The sequence below is a fragment of the Talpa europaea genome, assembly GCF_964194135.1.
Source record: "Talpa europaea genome assembly, chromosome: X".
In the NCBI taxonomy this organism is placed as follows: Eukaryota; Metazoa; Chordata; class Mammalia; order Eulipotyphla; family Talpidae; genus Talpa; species Talpa europaea.
The window spans coordinates 66,278,369-66,295,567 of record NC_140081.1 but is presented as its reverse complement, the minus strand read 5'-3'; the positions used below and the strand labels follow the sequence as shown (position 1 = coordinate 66,295,567).

The window sequence follows — 17,199 nt, the reverse complement described above, 5'->3', positions numbered from 1 at the left end:
ATTTTTATATGTACATCTTGTGAAATATCTCTTAGTGTTCTTTACTTATTTTTATACTGTGATAATTTCTCATTGAATTTTAGGAATCAAATTCTTGACAGTTATAAAATAATGAGATTGAACTAACATAGATGTGAACACTAAAATATGAAACAACAAAAAAAGCCATTAACATTTAGTAAATTCTCAGTCTATTTCTTAGTAGCAGAAATGAAAAAAACACTTCTTAATTTCAATTTTTGGTTTAGTTTTGTTTACCATTTTAACATAATCATAATCTGAAAATCTTGTGTTTTTAGCTCCAGCAGATCTGCAAAATTCTGAATGCTCATATGGATTCTCTACAGTGGATTGAGGAGAATTCAGGTAGGAGTTTATCTGTAACACCAAGCCATCTGGTTTGAAAATAGAAAATGTGATACGTCAAGTTGTGTGTACAGTGGCGGCGTTCAAATCAGAGTCCATTCGGAGGGGTTTTACTTAACTCATGGTACGTCTATATTATTTCTGAAGAACTAGCATTATTTATTTTAATTAAATGAGGCACAGGAAGATTAAACTTGAAACTGATGAATGTGAGGGTGAATCGGATTGGGGGTGGGAGGACAGGGATAGAAACAGGACTTTTGGCAATCAGTATAATTTTTGAACAGAGTCTAAGAAATACTTTTGCTCTTGCCAGTTTCATTTCTTTGGTTATTTATATTCCACGTGAGTGAAACCATTCTGTAATAACTGTCTTTCACTTTCTGGCTCATTTCACTTAGCATAATCACCTCAAAATCTATCCATTGTGTCCTAAAGGACACTATTTCATCTTTTGTAATAACAGTAGTATTCTATTGAGTATATATTCAACAATTTCTTTATCCAGTGATCTATTAGTGGGCATTTAGGGTAGTTCCATGTCTTGGCTATTGTGAATAATGCTGCTATATGAATGTAGATATGCCCAAGTTTTTTTGTATTAGAGCTTTCATATTCTTTGAGTAAATTCCTAGCAGTGGTATTGCTGGATCATACGGTATTTCTATTTTTATTTTATTGAGGAGTCTCCATACTGTTTTCCACAAAGACTCTACCCTATTGCATTCCCACTAAGAGTGGACAAATGTTCCTATTTCTCTGTATCCTCTCCAACATTTGTTGTTTCAAGTTGTTCTGAGATAGCTATTCTCACAGGGTGAGGTGATAAATCGTTGTGATTTTGATTTTCGTTTTCCTTATAAGTGATGTTGAATATTCTCTCATATGTCTGTAGCCGTTCTTATGTCTTCTTTGGAGAAGTGTCTATTTAGGAGGGTTTGGCACTCTATTGTTGCTTATGTTATAACCAGACCAGTGTTGCAGGACTGCTTGAGATGTCCCAGGGCCAAGTCAAGATGTAATACTTTATTTCACATGCACTGTGGAGGTCCCCTGTGCCAGTCTGGGCGCATCAGAGCCTATGCCATCCCTAAGGCCATTCCCCCAGGAATGGCCACTGTCATGTCCAAGTCTTCCCCCCTCCCCCCAGCTCTAGAACCTTAGCAAATAACATAACACCCATCTCAGGAAGAAAGATAGGCGGATCAATTCAGGGAATGAGCTGGTGAGGTACATGGTGAGGATTATGGTTGCTTTTTAAAGTTGTACTTGGAGGAAAATTTGTTGGCAGGAGTATAGGACCATATCTTGGCTCTATCTCTACAGTTCCAATTTGTATCCCACCATTACTTTTTTTGTTCCTTCATTTTTTCTCTATAAACCTTATTCTGGTTTTTCCACTAGGATGGAATCTTTAAGATAAGAAGAACAGCAAAGCAATCTTAAACATTCTTAATAGGTTTATTGTTACTTTCAGAAGTATAATGCCAATATTGCTATTTTATATATAGTAGGATAAAGCAAGACATTAATATATTAATAATAATAGAAACCAAGCTTTGCATTGAAAGATAAGAGATCTTATTTTTCCTTTTCATCCTTATTATTTGTACTATAAATTTGAATTCAAATGTTAGTATGAATGCATATTCTTATTCTATACCTGGAAAGGTCCAAGAAGCATTAACAGATATCCCAGTTGCAATGAACACACTTAACACTTAAATCTTGGTTTCAAAATAATTTCCCCATTAAAAGGAACCAAGGCTTTTGGGGGAAATACTTGCTCTCAGGTGTCAGACAGGAAAAGTATAGGTTAAGTTTAGGACATTTTATTCCAGAAAAAAAAAAGATTGTTTATAAAGACTAGTGAGGTTACATTGAGATGCAAGATTGTACTTGAATGGGATTGTACTGACCAAATTAGATTAATTTGAACATCAAATAGAATAATGCCATATTAATTCTCAATATTGCACTCCTGAAACTTAGGTAAAGTTATAATGCAACGTTCCTTTGAATAGAAAAGTAAAATTAAAAAACAATAATACCAGTAGTGGATTATAATATATTGAAATGAAAAAAAACCCAGAGTCCACAGTGATATTCCCCTGCAAAAAAAAGCGGGGGAGGCGGAGATAAGGGGGAAAATCTTTATAAAAGCATACCAGCTAATAATTGTATAAGAAATGGTAGAATTAGAGAACCACATTTTAGAATATATTTCAACAGAATTCTTTTTTTAAGCTCACCCTCACCTTGAATACCTTATTTATAAAATGCTTTAACTGCAGTCACTTCTTGACAGAAAAAAAATATGTTAACAGGAAATGGAACAAATATAGACTAAGTTATTGAGTTATTTTTTTAAAAAGCAGTTGTATTGAGCTTTAATTTATAGTCTATACATTTCACCCAGTTTAATTGTACAATGTGATGACAAAATCACCATTTTAGAGCCCAGCATAATGACTGATTTAACCGAGTCATCGGTGGATGGTAAAACCGTTGTGTTTATGATCCTTGGGAACCAGAGTATTTACATGGTCTGAAAAGTATCATCCCTCAGTTTACTTAATAATTACAGAGGAGAAAATGTGCCTTTACAACAGACATCTGACATACACCACTTTAACCTAGAGATCAAATTTAATATCACCAATTGTGGGATAGTTTGACACTGAGAATTTTGATCAGATATGATAAGAAGTCCACAATTTCACATGTGTAGTATTCCTATCAAAAATGTTTAACCTGGGACCTCGCTGGTGGCCTAAGGGTAAAGTCTCAGCACTAACACTGTTATAGCCTAAATTCGATACCTAGCGAGAGAGCTAACACACATGTGGTACAGCAGACCTCTCCTGTTCCGCCTGTTCCTCCCCTCAGCAGTGTATTTCAGTAAATCCACCTGCTGTGCTCCCCACTCTGTTTCTGGTGAATCCTCTCTCTCTCACTCACACACACACACGCACACACCCTGCACCTCTGACCTACACCCCAGTTCTTCTTGCAAAAATAAAAAGAAAGATCTAAAAAATGCTTAACCTGAATCTAATCATCAAACATAGTCAGACATTCTACTGCGGGACTATCTGAAAGATAATGTAGTATTCTTACCAAAAATGTTTAACTGAATCAAATCACAAAATAATCAGACGTTCTGTGTGTGAGACATTCTGAAAGATAATTGGCAAGGGCTCTTCAAAAAGTCAGTCATGGTATCCCCGCTCTGCTCCCTGTCCCACGGGGTGGAAAATCAGCTCCCCAAGGGCTCTAGGAGAGATCTCTGGCGCCACCTAGCGACTTGAAGCCAGCACAGGCTCCTGAAGGAGCTAGTGGCCAGCTGGGGAGTTAGCCCACACCGGGCCCCTTCCGACCAGTAGTCTGAGCCCACAGGGAGAGCGAGCACCCACAGCTGGGGCAGACCAGGCGCGCAGAAGAGTGTGCCTGAGACCAGACGCGCAGGGAGTGTGTCCCACATCACCATTTTAGAACAGGGACATTTCTTCAGTAAAGACTACCTGCAGAAGGCTTCCTCAGGAGCCAGAGGTGAGCGGGGGAAGTTCGCCCACGCCAGACACCCTCTGGCCTGCAGTCCAAGCCCAGAGGGGAGCAGGAACCCACCGCTGGGGCAGACCAGGCGCACAGGGGAGTGTGTCCCCACATCGACATTTTAGAACAGGGACCTTTCTCCAGTAAAGACTGCTTGAAACTGACAGATGACTCCTGGAAGAACCAGAGGGGAACAGAGAAGCCCACCCAAGATGCCGGCCAGTCCCAACAACACAGTGTCCCAACGCATACGGCAAATTAGAAAACAGACAGTAGGGAGGAGAAGAATCACACGCAACCTAGCAACTCTCCAGAGAAAAAGCACACCACAAAAAGAAAGCCAGCCCCCAGATTGCAACGACAATAACTTGGAAGAATTTCTGAGCCTTCCAGAAAGAGAATTTAAAATTGCCGTGATTAAAAAACTGACAGAAGTCATAAAGGAAAACAATGATAAGGGAAAAATAATCAACGATCAGAAGAATGCAATTGAGTCCATAGAGAGGGAAAGCAATGGTCAGAAGAAAGAAATTGAGTCCCTAAAGAGGGAAGTAAAAGAAATGCAGGAGATCAAAGAATTAATGGAAGAACTAAAGAATTCTGGGAAAAGCAATGAAAGCAGAATAGATGAAATGGAAGAACGAATAAGTAATCTTGAAGACACAGAAATAAAAAGAACCAAACAGAAAAGGAAAGAGAAGTACGAAGGAAAAAGAACGAAGAAAGACTTCGGGAACTATCTGACTCCATGAGGAAAGGAAATATAAGAGTTATAGGAATACCAGAAGGAGAGGAGAGAGATGTAGGAACAGAGAAAATATTCAAAGAGATAATTGAAGAGAACTTCCCAAATGTGAAGAAGGAGCTGAAAATTGATATACAAGAAGCAAGAAGAACACCAAACTTCCACGACGAAAGGAAAAATACAGCAAGACACATAATAGTAAAGCTCCCAAGAATCCAGGACAAGGAAAAAATAATGAAGCTGGCAAGAGGGAAGAAACAGATAACATTCAAAGGAAAACCAATCAGGCTGACATCAGACTTCTCCGAAGAAACACTACGGGCAAGGAGAGAGTGGAGGGACATAGTCAACAGACTCTAAGAAAACAGATGCCAACCAAGAATACTCTATCCCGCAAAGCTCTCCTTCCTCTTTGAAGAAAGAATATGGACCTTCCCAGACAAACAGAAACTCCGGAATTTCATTGCAACTAAACCCCCACTCCAAAAAATACTACAAGGAGTCCTAAAGCCAGAACCTCAGAGGGACGAATAACAATGAAAGAAGGCCAAAAAAAAAAAAGTTATTAAAAGAATAAATAAATAAAATCAAAGGAAAGACAAACACAATGGCAAATACAGATGTTAACATATCAATATTAACTCTAAATGTAAATGGACTAAACTCTTCAATAAAAAGACACAGAGTTGCAGCCTGGATTAAGAAACAAAACCCAACCTTTTGCTGTCTCCAGGAAACACATTTAGCTACAAAAGATAAAAATAGGCTCAAAGTTAAAGGATGGAAAACAATCCTACAAGCAAATGGACCAAAAAAGAAAGCAGGAACAGCTATACTTATATCAGATAAAACAGATTTCAAAACTCAAAAAGATAAAAAGAGACCCCAATGGTCACTACATTATGATCAAGGGGACAGTACTTCAAGAAGAAATAACACTCATTAACATATACTCACCAAACAAAGGAGCACCAAAATATATCAGACAACTGTTGTCCTCTCTGAAAACAGACATCAGAGAAAACACATACGTAGTGGGAGACTTCAACACACCACTATCAACAATGGATAGATCAACAAGACAAAAAATAAGTAAAGAAACCAAAGCTCTAAATAAGGACCTAGAGCAATTAGGCTTAACAGACATCTATAGAACACTAAACCCCAAAAAAACGGAGTACACATTTTTCTCAAGCGCACACGGATCATTCTCCAGGATCGATCACATACTGGGGCACAAGACAAACATCAACAGATACACCAAGATTGAAATCATATCAACCATCTTTTCTGACCATGAAGGCATCAAACTAGAAATAAACCATAAAAAGAAGGCAAGGAACTTTCCTACCTCATGGAGATTAAAAACCACACTACTGGAAGACCATTGGACTAATGAGGAGATCAAAGAAGAAATTAAAAAATTTTTTGAATTGAACGACAAGGAGGACACCAATATCCTAAATGTATGGGATGCAGCAAAAGCAGTAATAAGAGGAAAATATATAGCAATAGAAGCTCACATCAAGAAACAAGAAAGAACGCAAAGAAACAACCTAATCTCGAAGCTCAAAGATCTAGAAAAAGAACAACAAAAAAACCCCAAAACCAGTAGAAGAAAAGAAATAATAAAAACCAAAGCAGAAATAAATGAAATTGAAACTAAAAAAACAATCCAAAAGATCAATGAAACCAAGAGCTGGTTCTTTGAAAAAATCAATAAAATAGACAAACCCCTAGCCAGGCTCACAAAGGAAAAAAGGGAGAAAGCACAAATAAACAGGATCATCAATGAAAGAGGAGAAATCACAACGGACACAGCAGAAATCAAAAGAATAATCAGTAACTACTATGAACAGTTATATGGAAACAAGTTTAACAATCTAGAGGAGATGACAAATTCCTACAACTCTACAATCACCCAAAGCTAGATAAAGAAGAAATAGAACACCTAAACAGACCAATTACAATTAGCGAAATTGAAATGGTAATAAAAAACCTCCCCAAAAACAAAAGCCCAGGACCTGATGGATTTACAAATGAATTCTACCAAACATTCAGAGACGAGTTAGTGCCTATCCTTCACAAACTCTTCCAAAAAATTGAGAAGGAAGGGACAATACCAAACACGTTTTATGAAGCCAACATTACACTAATACCAAAACCGAACAAGGACAACACAAAAAAGGAAAACTACAGGCCAATCTCCCTAATGAACACTGATGCAAAAATCCTCAATAAAATTTTAGCTATCAGAATCCAACAATGTATCCATAAGATAATTCACCACGACCAAGTTGGATTCATTCCAGGGGCACAAGGATGGTTTAACATCCGAAAATCAATCAACGTTATCCAACACATCAACAAAAAGAAATATAAAAACCATATGATAATATCAATAGATGCTGAGAAAGCTTTCGACAAAGTGCAACACCCATTCATGATAAAAGCCCTTGAAATTCTTGGGATACAAGGAACATACCTCAACATCATAAAGGCCATCTATGACAAGCCAACAGCCAGTATCATTCTCAATGGTGAAAAGCTGAAAGCAATTCCATTAAGATCTGGAACAAGACAAGGATGATCACTCTCACCATTGCTTTTCAATATAATACTGGAAGTCCTAGCCAGGGCAATAAGACAAGAGAAAGACATCCAAGGAATCCAAATAGGAAAAGAAGAAGTCAAACTATCACTATTTGCAGACGATATGATATTATACATAGAGAACCCCAAAAACTCCACAGAAAAGCTAATTCAACTCATCAATCAGTTCAGTAAAGTGGCAGGATACAAAATCAACACGCAAAAGTCAGTAGCCTTCCTATACACAAACAATAAATCTGAAGAAGAAGAAATCAAAAAGACCATCCCTTTTGTTATTGAAACAAAAAAAATCAAATATTTGGGAATAAATCTAACAAAAGAGGTAAAGGACCTATACAAAGAAAACTATAAAACACTGTTAAAAGAAATAGAAGAAGACACAAAGAAATGGAGAGACATCCCCTGCTCATGGATTGGAAGAATAAACATTATTAAAATGGCCATCCTTCCAAAAGCAATATACAGATTCAATGCTATTCCAATCAAAATTTCAATGTCATTCTTCAAAGAAATAGAACAATTATTGAATGAAATTCATATGGAATCACAAAAAACCCCGAATAGCCAAAGCTCTCCTGAAAAAAAAAGAAGGGAATGGAGGCATCACACTCCCAGATTTCAAACTATACTACAAAGCCATAATCATCAAAACTGCATGGTATTGGAACAAGAACAGACATACAGACCAATGGAATCGAATAGAAAATCCAGAAATAAACCCACAGATTTATGGTCAACTAATCTTTGACAAAGGAGCAAAGAATATGCATTGGAGCAAAGAAAGTTTGTTCAATAAATGGTGCTGGGAAAACTGGGTCGCTACATGCAAAAGAATGAAGCTTGACCACCACCTCACACCATACACAAAAATCAACTCAAAATGGATTAAAGAACTAGACATAAGACCTGAAACCATAAAATATATAGAAGGAAATATAGGCGAAACACTACGTGATTTGCACATCAAAGACATCTTTATAGTCACATCACCCAAAGCAGTGATAGTGAAGGCAAAGATAAACAGCTGGGACTACATCAAATTAAAGAGCTTTTGCACAGCAAAAGAGACAATAACAAAAACAAAGAGAAACCCCACCAACTGGGAGAACATTTTTGCACCCAACACTAATGATAAAGGACTGATCACAAAAATCTGCAAAGAGCTGATGAGACTCAACAACAACAAAGAAAATAATCCAGTCAAAAAATGGGCAGAAGAGCTTAAAAGAAACTTCTCTGAAGAGGAAATGCAAATGGCCAACAGGCATATGAAAAAATGTTCAACATCACTTGCCATCAGGGAAATGCAAATCAAAACTACCATGAGATACCATCTTACACCAGTGAGAATGGCACATATTAAAAAAACTAGCAACAACAAATGTTGGCGAGGGTGTGGAGAAAAAGGAACTCTTCTGCACTGTTGGTGGGAGTGCAAAGTGGTCCAACCACTGTGGAAAGCTGTGTGGAGATTTCTGGACCTACTAAACATTGAGCTTCCATATGATCCAGCAATTCCACTCCTAGGTATTTACCCAAAGGACACAGAAACATCAATTCCAAAGAACACCTGCACCCCTATGTTTATAGCAGCACTGTTTACAATAGCTAAGCTTTGGAAACAACCCAAATGCCCAAAAATAGATGACTGGATCAAGAAGATTTGGTACATATATACCATGGAATATTACTCAGCATTCAAAAAAGATAAACACATGCAATCTGCAGCAACATGGATGGCGCTGGAAGGGATCATGCTCAGCGAAATAAGCCAAAAAGAAAAAGAAAAATACCGGATGGTCTCACTCATAGCAGGAATCTAGAAAACTTAAATAAGGGACCAGGAAAATGAATAACTATAAGAAAGTGAAAATCAAAATCAACAAAAAACTATGAACCAGAGACACTTTTAGGGGGGCGGGGGTGGGAGGGGAGGGATTGGGGTCAGAATGGGGGGGCTGCAATTGTATGGGGAATATAACAATAAAATTAAAAAAAAAAAGTCAGTCATGGTAAACAAAAAAATTCAAAACAAAAAAATCAAGGAGACTGTCTTAGATTAAAAGAAACATAATCACATATATCATTTTAACTTTGATTGGACACTAGATTAAAAACAAGAAGATTACTTAGGAGAATTGCAGAAGTTGGTTATGGAGTATATATTCAGTGATATTGAGGAATTTTAGTTTCCTAGTTGTCTTATTATGGTTATGTAGGAAAGCATTTTTATTCTTAGAAGTTGTATGTTCCATTATTTTGAGATTTTTTTATATCTGTTATTTTCATTCAAGTGGTTCAGCAAAATCATTTGTGGGAAAGCAAGAGAGAGAACATTTTGTGGTAAAATGGCAACAGTGAGTAGTTAATCTAGGTAAAAAAGTTTACAAGTTTGTGGTTTTTACAATTCTCTCCACTTTTCTATAGAATTTTTTAAAATGGGAGAAATGATTTTATAGACTTTCTTTGAATATGGAATATAATGAGACCTTGGTAATTGAGACAGATAGAGGCTAACTAGCCAGAGTTACTATTTTTAAAGATGAGTTATGAAAACAATTCATATTTTGTTATTTGGCATTCCAGATTCCTAATTCTTTGTATTAATAGAGGTCATCAACCATAAACTATCAATACTTTCGCTTCTTTCCCTTCCAGACATACCTATATCATCAACCATTTTTACTTCCTTCTCTCCTATGGTAGAGGAAGAAATGTATCCTTTTCTAAACTGTATTTTCAGCCATCAGAAGAAGGTTAAATTCTGTACTGCTTTTGTATTAAGTTTATTGCTTTTGTATTAATTATCTAATGGGGAGAGGTTTCTGAGTCAGATTGATAGGGGTTCAAGTTAAGGCATTACCACTTAATTGTTATCTCACCTCAATTGTTACTCAATCTCCCTGAGTCTTTTTCCTCATTTTTAATAAGATGAATAATATATACCTTTTTGGGGTTTTGTAAGGTATAAAAGAAGCTACTTTTCCTTGAGCAGTGGATGGCCCACGGTTGGTGGTTAGTAAATAGTAGTGGCAGAACTGTTTATCAGAATTTATTGTGTGTAGGGAGGGGGAAAAGAAGGTGAAAGGAAGGAAAGATGCAGAAAGGGAGAGAAGATTATAAAAATTTATTGTATATAGGACAGAGGGACAGGAAAAAGTAGGGAGAGAGATCAGAGTTTACTGTGTATAGAAGGGAATGGAAAAGGCTAAACATAGCTAATTAATTGGGTTCAGAGAAGGCAGTTCTAGGTAGAAAGATTATCTTTGAAAACCTAGAGAAGGTGCGAGAACTGAAATGTAGGACAGTGTCAGAGGCTGAAAAACAGTAATGATATTATACAAAGTTGACTCAGTTGTCTTCTTGTCTGCTGCATATTTTCCTACAATTTGCAGTGCTTGGTTGGAGTTGGGATGAATGTCATAATGTAATTTGGGCTGTAAAGAAATATAGTGATTTCCCCCCACTGGCTGGTATCATCTTTATCATAAATGAGATGTCAAGTTCTTAGCCAGTTTTCCTACTAACAAAATTAAGGTTGTTAGCACTGCAAAAGACTTACTTTATGTAAATGAAGAAACTGTGGCTAAAAGAGGTTAAATGTCTTCCCAAAGAACACACAGCTAATTTGCAGCAGAGACAGGACCAGCTTCCAAATTTCCTAATTACCAGAACAGTATTCTTTCTATTGGTTTGCTCTTAAAATAATTCTAATGTAGCCAATTTTGAATATAAAAAAATAAATCTTCATCATGTACCTAATGATAGAGTCTGAGAGTTTTTTCAAAGAATGATATTTGGTAGTATTTGGGTAGGATATAAAGTCTTGGAATCTGGGTAAAGTTCTCAATCAACACTGGTAAAAACAATAGATAGTAGTGATCACTGAGAGTTATCTTTCTGCTAAAAATCAGTTGAGCTAGAGAGGCAGTAAGATCTTGTATGTAAAAGGTTCTCAACAGAGACAAAAAGATGCCATAAAGGGGAAAGCCTGCTAATTTATAATACTTTGAGCTCCTTTTTGCTGTTCCTACCAAAGGAACCTTTTCCTTTTCATATCAGGAAATAACATGATCAAGTAATGGAGAGTAGCAGGGTTTAATATTGCTGTCTAAGAGATTTTTTTGGTCTTGTTGGCTTATATTGCTTTTAAGTAATTATTGGGATCATGTCTGCTGAAATGCCCTGTGGACTGAGATGTTTTAAGGTTAAATTTCTCAATGAGTCTGTTTATTCACATCCAAATAATTTTTACAGGAAAGCAAATCGTGCTATTTTGACAAAAGAAATGTGTTTTTTTTCTGAAGAAATCTCTAACTTTTATAGTCATTTTTAAAATGATTTTTAAAGATGAAATATTTTATTTTATTTTTTCTTGAGTAGAGAACTGGGGTGTGGGCCAGAGTGCAGGGCATGAGAGGATTTACCAGAGACAGGGTAGGAGCAGAACAGGCAGATTTATTGAAATATACTGTAAGGGGAGCAGCGGGCAAGACAGGAGAGGTCTGCTCCACCATATGTGGATTCAATCTCCTTGGCTGGGGATTGAATTCAGGCTGTAGTGGTGATAACGCAGAGACTTAACCCCTAGGCTACCAGAGTGGCCCTGAAATCTTTTATAAGAAACATCTGGGAAATTTTTTTGAAGGCTTAGTGTCTATAATGTTGGTACAAATATTTTCCCATTGTAAAGCATACCAACTGTTAATGTTAGTAGGATCATTTATTTAACTAAAGTATTAGCTTTTAAAAAGTGATTTCATACATTATAATTTATATATATATATGTTAAAATATTACACTGTCCAGTCAGCATTTCACTATTTGTATGTGAGATGGAAACCAGCCCCCCCTTTTTTACCATTTGTTATACTTTTTTAATATAATTTTTATATCATTTTTCATTTTTGCACAATGTATGCATTTTCATCTTGGTTATAGTCCCCATACAATTCCCACCCCCCTTATTTTGACCCTAATCCTTCCTCCTCTCCTTCCCCCCGTAGTGTGTCTCTGATTTATAGTTGCTTGTTGATTTTGATTTTTACTTTATTATAATTAGTCTTTTTCCCGGCCCCTTAATTAGGTTTTCTAAATTCCTGCTATGAGTGAGACCATCTGGTATTTTTCTTTTTCTTTCTGGCTTATTTCGCTGAGCATGATCCCTTCCAGCTCCATCCATGTTGCTGCAAATTGCATGAGTTTATCTTTTTTGATTGCAGAGTAATGTTCCATTATGTATATGTACCACATCTTGATCCAGTCATCTATTTTTGAAAATTTGGGTTGTTTCCAAAGCTTAGCTATTGTAAATAGTGCTGCTATAAATATAGGGGTGCAGGTACTCTTTCGAATTAATGTTTCTGTGTCCTTTGGGTAAATACCTAGGAGTGGAATTGCTAGATCATATGGAAGCTCCATCTTTAGCAGGTTGAGGAATCTCCACACAGCTCTCCATAGAGACTGAACCAGTTTGCACTCCCACCAGCAGTGCAGGAGAGTTCCTTTTTCTCCATATCCTCGCCAACATTTGTTGTTGCTAGTTTTTTTATGTGCCATTCTCACTGGTGTAAGATGGTATCTCATTGTAGTTTTGATTTGCATTTCCCTGATTACATGTGATGTTGAACATTTTTTCATATGCCTGTAGGCCATTTGCATTTCCTCTTTGGAGAAGTTTCTTTTTAGCTCTTCTGCCCATTTTTTGACTGGGTTATTTTCTTTGTTTTTGTTGAGTCTCATCAGCTCTTTGTAGATTTGTGATCAGTCCTTTATCATTAGTGTGATAAAATGTGTGCAAAAATGTTCTCCTAGTTGGTGGGGTGTCTCTTTGTTTGGTTACTATCTCTTTTGCTCTTTAATTTGATGTAGTCCCACCTGTTTATCTTTGCTTTCACTATCACTGCTGTGGGTGATGTGTCTTTAAAGATGTTACTGAGGTGTGTAATGTAGTGTTTTGCCTATATTTCCTTCTATATATTTTATGGTTTCAGGTCTTACGTCTAGTTCTTTAATCCATTTTGAGTTGGTTTTTGTACATGGTGTGAGGTAGTAGTCAAGCTTCATTCTTTTGCATGTAGCAACCCAGTTTTCGCAGCACCAAACTTTCTTTGCTCCATTGCGTGTTCTTTGTGGGTCAAATAATTTAAAACTCAAGAAGGTTCAGTAATTACCCAAAGGCCAAAGCTAATGAGAATTGGTATTATGACCTGTATGTTTATTTATTTTGAATTTTTAATGTCTTATTTATTTTCTTATGTCTTTGCTGATTTCTGGACAGTATTTGATTTCTCCCCTCAGGTGTGGTCCCCATAGTTCTCCCACCACCACAGCACCCGTGATCCATCACCGCAGTCCCTTGTGCTCTTCCCTCCCCCGTTTTGACCCATTCCCTTCCCCTCTCCCTCCTCTGCTGTATGCCTCAGCTCTATGGTCAGCTTGCAAGTTTTGCAGGACCCGTATCATTTAACTCCCATCTAAATAGTGCTTTTTCTATTATAGTTCTCCTGCTTGTCAAATGTTATGAAAATTTTAAATAAAACTTACTATGCTGAGCTAATATTTGGCACCACAACATAACACTATTTGTTGTTTCATCAAACACTGAAATGTTTAGAATAAGGCTGGCCTATTTGAATCCATCTGGGTAGGTTTCATTGGTGAAATACTATCAGGTCATTTTATCTATGAGGTGGTCATAGAGCGTGGGCCCCAAAACAGCATTATACAAGGCTCTAGTATATTTATAGGTGTTAGTCACTAACAGGAAGAAAATTGCTTTGGAGAAAAATCTATATATCTCACAAACAATATAAATTCTACTATTTGGAAGTGATTTAAATCATGTTACATATAATTCATCTGGGGAGGCTCTCCAGCTTGAGGAAATTCACTTGGGCACAAAATGTACATAAGCAGGATTAGTGAGAAATCTAATTTTGCAGATGTATTGAATGTACTTCAAGTCTGGATTTACATACAGAAAAAGAAGTTTGGAAAGTAGAGCTCTGAGAATATTAACTGTCACACACTCTCTCCTAACAGGAGCTGAAGACTTGATCATTTTGAATGTTAGTACCCTAACCTATCCTACAAGAAATTCTTTAGAATGAAGAACAACAGTGTGACAATGAATTCATTTTGTCTGTAAAGAGGAGCAGAGATAAACAAGTAGATGATTAAACAATGGAAAGACAGAATACCTTTTCATTAAGTACAATGGGGAGAAGCAAATGAACTCCCTTCTTCGTTGAGCTTAAGAGATACCTAAAATGAGCCCACAAACAAAAGTTTCTTTCTGTTGTTGCCCCATCTTTGGCAGATGAAGAGTATTTACTTCTCCAGTCTCTGAAGTGGAACATGATACTTAGGAAAAAAGACACAATCTCACTGATCAACCAATGTCACTAAGATTTCCCAAATAATTTAAGGAAAAGAGGATAAAAAACTAATCCCCTCAATCAGTGTATCAGATTCCAACCTAGAAGATAAAAGAACACACTTTAATTGGTATCTAAAAACATCTTATGGCATCTCAGTACTTGAAACTCTTCAGATATTAGAGGGGTGAAAGTAATTGATAAAAATAATTTTTTTAAGATTTGTTTATTTATTTATTTATATAAGCACTGGGTACAGTCAGAAGCGCGGGAGGGTGAGAGAATTCGCCAGAGCGGGGAGCAGAGCAGGCAGAAGGACCCAAGTACACTGCTGAGGGGAGCAGCAGACGGCAGGAGAGGTCTGCGCGCCATGTAGAACCCTCCTCCGGTGGCCGGGGAGCAGCCGGGGATCAAACCGGTGCTGCAGAGGCTGCGGGCAGCCTTGCAACCCAGCGTCAACCGCTGCGCCACCGAGGAGGCCCGATAAAAATATTTTTACAGCACATCTTATTTGGATCAAAGTTCCTAAAAAATATACCAACACTGAAAAACCCAATTTTAAACAATCCCCCTAAGCTATAAATATTAGCATAGGGTAAAATGAAGTATGATCATGATATATCACACAAAGCTGCCTCTCTAAAATGATCCTGAAGGCATTTTATGCAAGAGTTAATTATATCACACTAGACAACTAAGAATGTTTTATGTCAAAAAATAATGTGTTCATAAATGCTCAGCCCAGCACTAATGGGACTATATTTTGGAAATATCACAAGATTCCTTAGGGCAGTCTTAGTTGCTCTAAGGATTCTTCTTTTCCTGCCCTAAATAGCAGTCTAAATGTTGTGAGCAGCTATTAAATAATTGGGGCTCTAACCCATAAAAGACTGCAATGATTATGAATGAAATATATTTTAGTCTTGAAGCTTTGGGACACTTTATGAAAGAAATAAAATGCCATGAAAGTATTCATGTAACTTTCAAATAATGGCAAGTATAAGATTTTCTACTGCCCATCCCTCTATTATGGTGTTTGTTAATATTAAAGGACATGATGATGGTTTGGTATATGATGAAACAAAAATCCCCTATCCTTCTCTCCTACCCCAGACCCCCAAGAAATGTGGCTCCATACATACTTAAAAAGAATAACAAATTGGTTCAGACCGATGCCAACTCTGCCATAAGTGGCCCCAGAAGAGATGGAGTTGCTGCAGTTTCAGTGACTGCCAACTCAGAAGACATATGTGTAATTGCAGCACTGCCATCAAGCCAACCTCAAAATAATGCTATAAATTTTTACAAAGAGAAAGACAAGTAACTGATACTTGGTTAAAGTTAATATTTACTCTGAATTATATATACTAATCAGTAGGAAAAGTGGCATAGATAATGTCAAACAATGGATAAATACCAAATTTGAAAACTGGAGAATACTGGCACATGTTCAGATACTCCCTAATTTAATACTCTTGTAATTATGTCTGACCCCTTTCTAGCTCTCTCCCATCATAGTCAGTTCTATGTTGTTTAGAGGAAAAAGGCGCTGGTTTCACAATCAAAAAAGATAATCTCATGCAATTTGCAGCAACATGGATGGAGCTGGAAGGGATCATGCTCAGCGAAATAAGCCAGAAAGAAAAAGAAAAATACCGGATGGTCTCACTCATAGCAGGAATTTAGAAAACCTAAATAAGGGACCAAGAAAAAGGCTAATAATAATAAAGTAAAAATCAAAATCAACAAGCAACTATAAACCAGAGACACACTATGTGGGGGTGGGGGGGAGAAGGGAGTAGGATCAAAACAAGGGGGTGGAAATTGTATGGGGACTATAACCAAGATGAAAATGCATACATTGTGCAAAGATGAAAAATGATGTAAAAAACATATAAAATAAAATAAAAAATAAATAAATAATTTGCTCCATCCCAAGGTATTATGAAAATCAAATAAGGTAATATGCTTAGGCATTTTGAAAACTGATGTGCAATGTAATTGAAAGGTGTCCTTTTAGGTGGAAGTCAAAACCAGATAGGGTGATGCCAAATACAAGATAGATATGTGCCACGCACTGTGTTACTTAGTGTAGGAGGTATAAACATTAATGGCATGCACTTCTGCCTTGAATAGGTACAGAGTGCAAGGGTTGGGGGGCATTCAAGAAAGAGGATAATACTCTTTAGCTGACTTCTTGGAAAAGGTAGAATTTGAAGACTTGATTACTAAATAATATTTCAACAGATGATTATGTGAGGACCACTTAAAATGTAATAAGTCTGCCACCTCGTCTCCCCTTTCCAAGAATTCAGGATACCATCACCATCTTTTCTTTTTAAGCCCTCCCTTGAATACACAAGTAGAGTGTATTATCACCACCTTAATGTATCAATGGCAATACCAGGTTGCAGATTCTCATAGCCCAAATGAGAGATTTGTACATCTCCAGAAACACTCTTCTTCACATCAGACCATAGTTAGCACTGAGAATTCAAGTACATTTATGCCAAGAATTACATTAATTTTACTAGACTATCT

At 36.9% G+C, this 17,199-nt stretch overlaps 1 protein-coding gene across 1 annotated transcript in view; it reads left to right on the top strand.

The window, feature by feature from the left end:
• NUP62CL (nucleoporin 62 C-terminal like) overlaps window positions 1-17,199 on the top strand; it is a gene marked incomplete at both ends in the record, with an annotated part of 66,721 nt that overhangs the window by 29,728 nt on the left and 19,794 nt on the right. The window contains 1 exon segment of the mRNA XM_084258984.1: window positions 300-366. Within this exon segment, the coding sequence (XP_084115110.1) occupies window positions 300-366 (67 nt within the window).